General features: G+C 64.7%; 1 protein-coding gene across 1 annotated transcript in view; it reads right to left on the bottom strand.

Annotated features, from left to right (window-relative positions):
* Positions 1–575: 575 nt before the first annotated feature.
* The window catches only part of MYLK2 (myosin light chain kinase 2), a 10,710-nt gene continuing 3,365 nt past the window's right edge, over positions 576–7,920 (bottom strand). Inside the window, exons 4-12 of the mRNA XM_026056745.1 lie at positions 7,447–7,552; positions 6,840–6,933; positions 6,497–6,606; positions 5,703–5,844; positions 4,909–4,979; positions 4,347–4,475; positions 3,658–3,810; positions 3,245–3,377; positions 576–2,619 (exon numbers count right to left, since the gene is read on the bottom strand). Of these exons, the coding sequence (XP_025912530.1) occupies positions 2,539–2,619; positions 3,245–3,377; positions 3,658–3,810; positions 4,347–4,475; positions 4,909–4,979; positions 5,703–5,844; positions 6,497–6,606; positions 6,840–6,933; positions 7,447–7,552 (1,019 nt within the window). The 3' untranslated portion in view covers positions 576–2,538. The remainder of the gene's footprint in view (positions 2,620–3,244; positions 3,378–3,657; positions 3,811–4,346; positions 4,476–4,908; positions 4,980–5,702; positions 5,845–6,496; positions 6,607–6,839; positions 6,934–7,446; positions 7,553–7,920) is intronic.

The following is a 7,920-nucleotide window of genomic DNA, read 5'->3' as shown; positions in this document are numbered from 1 at the left end:
AAACGCTTGAGTAAGGACACGGGAGCCTGATCCTCTCCTTCCCCGCTCGCTCGCTCTCGAGGCTGGAAAGTACATAGGAAGGAGCCTCCATGGGAAAGAGGGCTCCCAAGCGGCCTCCAGTCCTTTCCACGTCCGGCCGGTGCGGAAAGGCGGCAGGCTGAGCCCTCTCGCAGCCCGGGCCGCGCGGGGCAGAGCGCAGGGGAAGCGGCCGCGCGTGGGGCGCTCGCAGAACCGCTGCACGTTTGGAAACACCGGCCGAATTACAGAGGGCAGCTCCCGCGGGGGGGACGGGGCCCGGCCCCGCGGGGAAGGGGAGCCCGGCCCCACTCGCACCCCGGGCCAGAGGCGCTCCCAGCTCCGCAGGACCCCACGCGGGGTCGGCGCGGGAAGCACAGCAGGGCGCAGGGCTCGCTCTCAGACCTGTACATTTATTTACACGAAGCTGAGAGCCTGGGCAGCTCTCCGCGYGCAGCAGGGCACTGCCAGCCCGGGCAGGAGCCAGGGGAGCCGGAGGAGCAGGGCCGCAGGCGGAGCCGGCCCGCAGCCACCTCCGCTTGCCGACGCCGCCGGCGGGCAGGGCGGCCCCCGGCCTCCCCCGTTCTCCGCTCCGGGCCACGCGCCCAGGGTTTTGCTGGCAGCCGCAGARGGCACAGGCAGCCCCGGAGCAAACAAACAATCATCTCTCACCGAGAACTCGCCCACAGCAAAAACCAAAGCTGAAGGGAACGGGGAAGCCCGGGACCTCGTGCCAACCCTCCTCTCCCACCTCCGGGCAGGGCTCGATGCCGTCAGGCTCCGGGGGGCTCCTGTCCTCCAGCTGAACCACGCAGTGATGCTGGGCTTCATGGGAGCCCCGCTGCCGCGGGGGGCGAGCGGGGAAGGGGCACCCGCGTCCCAGCCTCGCTCGCGGCCCTGGTCTCGCTCGCGGCCCTGGCCGCGGCCCCGGCCCCGCTCCCAGCAGGCCGGCGGGGCGAAGCTGGCCGCTCCAGCCGCCGGCCGGCCGGCAGTTCCTGTGTGTTGGTGGTCAGCGCTGAAGCAATCCTTTCATGAGCGGGGGGGAGCAGGGCCCAGATGGTCTGCATTAGGACGCCTCTCTCGCCTTTATCTTGTGGGGGACGTGCGAAGGGAAGGTTGTGTTTTTCCCCTGCTGGCAGAGCAGAAGGGCAGGGAGGTTAGGAGGGAACACAAAGCCTCCTTCTTTGCTCGCTGGCTCCCATCTGGGGACGCTCCTGGAATCCGTGCTCTGCACTTCCTTCCTGTGCGCGGAGCCCTCCCGGCGCGTACAGGAACTCGGGCCCAGCTCCGGTTACTGAGCTCCCGGCTCACCCGGCGGGGGAGGAGGCGCTTTGGCCCCGGCTCGCGTGCTAATTCGCCAGGGTGCAGGTCCACACCTGCCCCTCCGGCATCCCGATGCCAAGGTGCGACTCCCAACCTGGCACGCGGGACCATTCCCCGCTGTGCTCTGGCTGGGAGCAGAGCCAAATGCCAGAGAGATCGGGCACCTCTGGGTCCAACAAAAACTTGCCCAGGGCAGGGCTGCAGCATTTACAGGCTGAATGCACAAATCTTGCGTCCAAGGTAGTGACAAGCATGTAGGGCCAGTCCAGACAGCAGTGCTCAACACATAGGACTGGTCTTTCCCCGCCACGGTCGCGGGAAAGAAACGCAAGGAGAGCAGCGATGCTACGGATGGGGGGATTTTGCAGGCACGCTCTCCCGGCCCCCCGCATCAGGAGCGGGCAACGCGGAGGAGGGGGGATTCCCAGCAGCAACTGCAGAGCGGTGCTGGGCGGCTGGCACAGGGGATCCCGAGCGGCATTCGGCTGCGCCTTAGAGACACGGTACGTTCAGGCAGGGAGAAGGCACAGAAGGGCTAGAAATCCAGAGATGAGATCTACAACTACCAGTAAGCGGTGGCCTCACAGTCCTGGGAAGTCCAGGCTTCACGGGAACAAGGACAGCTCACGCCTCGAGGCCCGGCACTCCAGGAAGGGTCTGCCAGCGCTGCCAGCAATGGGGATCCCAGCACAGCAATGCTTCCCCAGGGCGGGATGGTCTCTCCAGAGCAGCTCTGCAGCGGTAGGGTCTGGGGTAGAAACCCCGCGGGGTCCTGGCCCCCAGGCAGTCACGCAGCGGCTCGGAGCCAGGGCAGGGCAGGAGTCTCGGCGGAGGGAGAGGATGCAGCAGAGCAAGACCCGAGGCAGCGGTTTCGTGGGAGGCGCAGAGCAGGGGTGCGGTGTGCATCTCACAGCAGCGCGGAGTCCAGAGCAGTCACCTCACAGCAGCATGAGCAGGGGCCTTACGTGTGCGTGGCACCAGGCTGTGTCTCTCCAGCCTCTCACTCCTGCCCCCAAGGTGGGAAGCAGGTAGGGTCTAACCCCAGCAGAGATCCTACTGCCATCCAGAAGCAAGAACTACGTGTCACTCTCCTGCACAATCCCAGGACCAGGCTCTGCAGTGCGCAAGCCCCTATTCCAAGTGGTTGCTCTTTGGCCTTGACTCACACATTGCTCAGTCTCCTCCCAGGGGAGGCTGAGCTCAGACATCCAGTGCTGTCAGCGATCCCGAGCTGGTGATCTTCTTGAACCGGTTGGCAGCACACACACCGATGAAGTTTTTCTGTAAAAGGGAAAGAAGAGATGCTAGTCTGACAGCAAAGGCTGCAGATCTTGAGGCAGAACCAGACCGATTTTTAGAGCTGGTTCAGGAGCTGAGCTGCAGAACTGGCAGCTCTTCCACCTAGTGAAGCTGCTTTGACCACATGAAATAAAGCCCTGACAGCCGCCCTGGCACCAGCTCAGCCCTGTCTCCTGGGAGGAAGTGCAGGGCAGGGGGAAGGCGCACAGTCAGTGCCAGGGATCAGCCACCCYCCACTCAGAGGGGCACGGCCCTGGGAGCATCCCCTTCACTCTGTCCTGGCACACTTCTGCCCCAGAAAGGCACCTTTGGGATTGGTTTGGAGGGGGACAACCATGAAGGCATCTATGTTTAAGGGAAACCCACATTTGGGGCACCCAAGCAAGGTCAGGACCCATGGCACTGGGGAGCCATTCCTCCAGGCTCAGCTGTCCCTTGCCCCACAGCTGCCAGCAGGACAGACCCGCTCTCCCCAAACACTCCTCCCCTGCCAGSATGGGCAGGGGCTGACAGCACCTCTCCACCAGCTCTCCCAGGYGGTGCAGATGGGGGAAGGCCTTGACTGTCCTCCCAGCCCGCAGCCAGTGCTCAGGGAGCCCCCACGCACCTTCCAGCGCCTCCGCATGACGTATTTCTTGAGCAGCACCTGGGACTTGAGGCGGCGGTTGCAGCGCTTGGCCTTTTCTGCCAGGTTGTTGAGCCACGGATGCTGCAGGCACTGGCCAGCGCTCATTCGGGCACTGAGGGCAAGAGGAAAGCAGGTCACCCTGTGCTCCCGCCCTGGGCATGGGGTCCAGCCCGACAGAGAGCTGGGGTGAGCCCCGTGGCCCTGCAGCCCCCAGAAGCCACATTCCCCCTAGACCAACCCCTAGAAGACATGCCCAGGGGGTTGAGGGACCTTGATGGTCCCAGAGTGGGTGCAGATGGTGGGTATTTGGTACACACGGGCTGGTTGAAGTGAGCACACAGATCTGGGGACACCTTCCCTCTGCCCCGCCACGACCTCTGCAAGCGTCAAACCTTTTCTCTTTGATAATGAGGTTTGAGACGAAGTCCTTGGCCTCTTCAGAGACGCTCTCGAAGGTCTCTTCGTCAAAGTACCAGTTGGCAGCCAGGACATTGTTGAGTGTCTCGGTGTCATTGTCACCCAAGAAGGGGGAGAGTCCACTGAGCCTAGGAGAGAGGAGAGGGCTGGGTGAGAAGCCAGGTGCCTTCAGGTTGGGGCACTGCACAGCCTGATTTCTCAGCCCCTTCCAAATTCCTCTAGTACAAAACAAACCTTGCCGCGGCTGTCTTGTGCCCTGCGGGTCAAGGGCCCTGCCCAGGCAGAGCAGCCGGCGCCCGGAGTAAGGACACAGCGCCCGGCTGCTGGCACCTTGCTGCACTCCCGCCCGCGGCTGGCAGAGCTGAGCCATTTCCTGTCTGCACACACGCGCCCGGACGCTCCCAGGCACCCGGCCCCGCTCGCTGCCCCCCTCCTGGCCTCCCAGCCCTGCGGCGAACGGCCCCGGGTGCCCATCTCCCCACGGAGCAGTCCAGCACCCTCCCTCCACCAGCACCCTCCGCCGGCCCACCGAGCTGCGGGGCGCTCTTGGGCACGCGTGAGGGTTGGAGACTTGCTCCGCGCTGGGCAGAGGCAGCAGCTGAGCAGCAGCAGCTCCGTCCCGGTGCCCTGAGAGGGCCCCTGCCACACCCCCCCCCTCACGTACAGCATGTAAGTGATGACGCCCATGCTCCACATGTCCGTGGCGTAGGTGACCTGCTCGTAGTTCACCACCTCGGGGGACAGGAATTCTGGGGTGCCGAAATTCACTTTCAGCTTTTCCTGGGGGTTGTACCTGCAGTCAGGGTGGCAAGTCAGCAGGAAGGCAGCAGGCTGTCCCCAAACCACTCCCTGCAGCACCCCCCCCCACCCTACCCCTCCGGGAAAGGCCGAATCCGCTCCCGTCAGGCACTCTGCGCCTCTCCAACCCTCCTGGCTTGGCCCTGCTCCCTTCTGCGTCAGCCAGAGAGAGCCTGTTATTACAGTGCTCCCAAACCGCTGTCCCTTGCGGTGTACAGGCCATCAGGCAGCACAGCAGCCAAAGCCACTCGCAGACAGAAGTCTCCAGCACTCCTGGCCCCACCACGGCTCCTTCCTCCCCGCAGGGCTGGGGCAGTGCCCTGTGTCCCCACATGCCAGCGAGAGGGCAAGTAGGAGCAAAGGAAGGGAGTAGGAGGGGAAGGAGGAAGAGAAGCTGAGGAGAGAGGGAGAACAAGGAGAGCAGATACCTTCGAGCCAGCCCAAAGTCGATGATCTTCACCATGTGCCCAGTGGCAGCAACGCAGAGGATGTTTTCAGGCTGCAGGGACAGGGAGCCCCCTGGTTAGAGCCCAGCTCCCCCCCTGCTGCAGCCCAGTACGGAGGACGCGCAGGGATTTGGCTGCCCATGTATCACAGGGTCCTGCGGAGGAACTGAAGGGGCAGGACAAGCGTCTCTGACCCGCACCGGAGCAGCATCGATTTGCAGGAAACCCTCCCGCAGCTCCCCGCAAGGTCATCGCCCTGGGGCTGGCTGGCGTCGGGGAGATGCTGCCCCAGCCTGGCCTGCCGGGCGCCGCAGGCCCTGGGCCRGCACGCAGAGCAGCGGGCAGGCTGCCCACAGGCTGCAGACAGCAGCTGCCTCCCTTGCCTGCACCTTTGCACCCTTCCTCTCCCAGACCCTCAGGCGGAGGCCAGTCCCAGCAATTATTGTCCGCAAGACCGCAGGGCTCTGGGTTCAGACCACGCAACACTCCTTTCTGCGCTGGCCCGTCCTCCCCCAAGCAGGAGACAGGGCTGCAGAGTGCGGGGGACAGGGTGCTGAGGAAAGGTGGGTGCCCGTGCAGAGCCCCTTTAGCAGGACACAGCCAGGTACCCACATTCGGCCAGAGCCGAGGCCGGCACCAGCGAGCTGGTCTCGGAGCTGAGGAGCAGCCGYGGCTGAGGCAGGGCTGTCCCTCTCTGCTCTTGGCCCTGGTGCTGAGCACCTTCGAGGGGGGCAGCGGTGGCTGCTTCCCGGGGCCGCCCAGCCCCAGCTCCGCACCTTGAGGTCGAGGTGGAGGACRCGCATGTGATGCATGAAGCGGATCCCCTCGCAGATCTGCCTCACAAACACCATGCAGTCCACTTCCGTCAGGTGGTAGTCATCGTCGATGATCCGCTCAAAGAGCTCGCCGCCCTCCACGCTGCGTGAGGATGGACCGTGGGGTCACCTGGGCTCCCCCCACCTCCTGCCCCAAACGCTCCTCTTGCAGACTCCCTGCCCTGCCCACCCTGCGCAGCTCAGCCCCCCCCCGGCCAGCACAGCCATGGAGAGGCTTGTGGAGAGACTGTCCCTCAGCAGCAAGCAGGAGCTGGCATGAGCAGAGCCAAAGCGGGGTGCGTGCGTGCTGGGGCTGGATACCCCCTTCCCAGGGAGGGGCAGGGCGAGTTATCCCGGGACACCCCAGGTTCACGGAGCAGAGCTGGGCAGCACAGTCCCAGCCCCACCGGGTGCAAGTGGGCAGGGAGAGCAGGAGCTGTGCAGGAAGGACCCCGGTTAGGGACCTGGATCATCCTCTGCTCTGACCACAGCTACAACCATGGGAGATGCTGTCCTGGGCAAGGCACAGCCAGAGATCTGCCTCTGCCTGTGAGCAAGGTGGGGCTGGTGCCCTAGAGGGGACAGGCAGTGCCTGGGGCAAATGTCCCCTGCGGCTGACTGCTTCTGCTGGGCGAGATGGGCCAGCAGGTCTGCTCCCACCTCCAGAGATGGCACAGACCCTCCATGATGGTCCCCCTCACCCAGGCATTGGGCCCAGTCCCTACCCCGTGCCCCAGCACTGCTCCGGCACTCACAACTCCATGAAGAGGATGATTTCCCGGGGTGTCTCGATGGCATCATAGAGCTGGATCAGGTTCCGGTGGTTCAGCTGGTTCATCACGTCGATCTCCAGCAGCACCATCTCCTGCAGAACGAGCCCCACAGCAGCACAGGAGGTGCGTCAGACCTCGGCCAAGCCACCGGCCCAAGGACAAGCCCTGTCACAGCCCTGAGGCTAAACCAGCCACTGCACGCATGCACGGGCCAGATGCTGTCACACACCACCTCATTTATGCCAGCACGTGGCAATGCAGGCAAGAGGAACGTCCCTAGAGAGAGCATGCTCAGACCCCCGCTCCCGCTGCACTTCGGTCACACCTTGTCCTTGGCGCCCTGTTTCCGGATGACTTTGGCAGCCAGTTTGAGCCCTGTCTGTTTCTCTGTGCACGTGTGGACTTCACCAAACTTGCCCCTGCGGAAAGGGAAAGGCAGATACCGTTGGTGGCTGCCCAGGCTCCCAGGACCCTCAAACTGTTCCAACTCCCTGCACAAGGCTGGGGCAGCTGGTCCTGCGTGCTGCTGACTTTCCATAGCGTGCTGTTCGCCACTCCCCGCAGCACCCGTCCTTCCCGAGGCTGCAGGGGAGGACTCCAACACCTTCACTCCACGACTAGAGAAGTCCCATCAACCCGAGGCACGGCTCTGCCACTCGTCTGCCCCAGCCATCGCTGGCCACCAGGTAGGACTCTGATCCTCAGTGTCAAGGGTGCCTAACCTTGTACTGTGGGCAGGGGAAATCGCTCCCAAACCAGGTGGTGGAGGGCTTCACGAGGCTCTCCCACCCTGCCGGGGCCCCTTTACTTCCCAGGGTCAAGAACACGGAGCTACTGCCAAGGTTGTAGAGCAGCTCAAGGGCAGGGCCGGGGGGAAAACCCGGGCGTCCTGCGCCACAGCCCTCCCTGCAGCCCCAGGGTCCCCTTCTTACCCTCCCAGGATCTCCTTGGTGCTGAGGCTGAACTGGGYGCTCACGCTGGCAGACCGCAGGGCGACGATGCGGTGCGCAAAGGGGGCAGGTGGCGGAGGGACGTCGTCTGCGGAGAGAGAGCCGGGCTGAAGGGCGGCTGGGACCCCCAGGACAGCTGGGGACCCGGGCGCCCCAGGCTCGGAGCTCGGCCCTGTGCACGGGTGAAGGCTGGCACCTAGCGGCACAGCCCAGCCAGTGCTTGGGCCCAGCACCGACCCGCAGGCGCAGGATGCTGCCATGCACCGAGCCTGGCCCTAAATCGGAGCCTCCCCTTGCCTGACAGCAGCTCCTCCGCTGTCACCCACAGGATCCTGCCGCACTGCTACAGCCTGCTCTGCTGCCCGTCACCGTGCACGCTGCCACCCTGCTGCGTGCCGCTCTCGCCCTCTCCAGGCCGCCGTCCTGCACTGTCATGCTCAACCCCTCCGTGCCGCC

Source organism: Apteryx rowi, unplaced genomic scaffold, assembly GCF_003343035.1.
Source record: "Apteryx rowi isolate R43461 unplaced genomic scaffold, aptRow1 scaffold_0, whole genome shotgun sequence".
NCBI lineage: Eukaryota > Metazoa > Chordata > Aves > Apterygiformes > Apterygidae > Apteryx > Apteryx rowi.
This window is presented reverse-complemented; position numbering and strand designations above follow the sequence as displayed.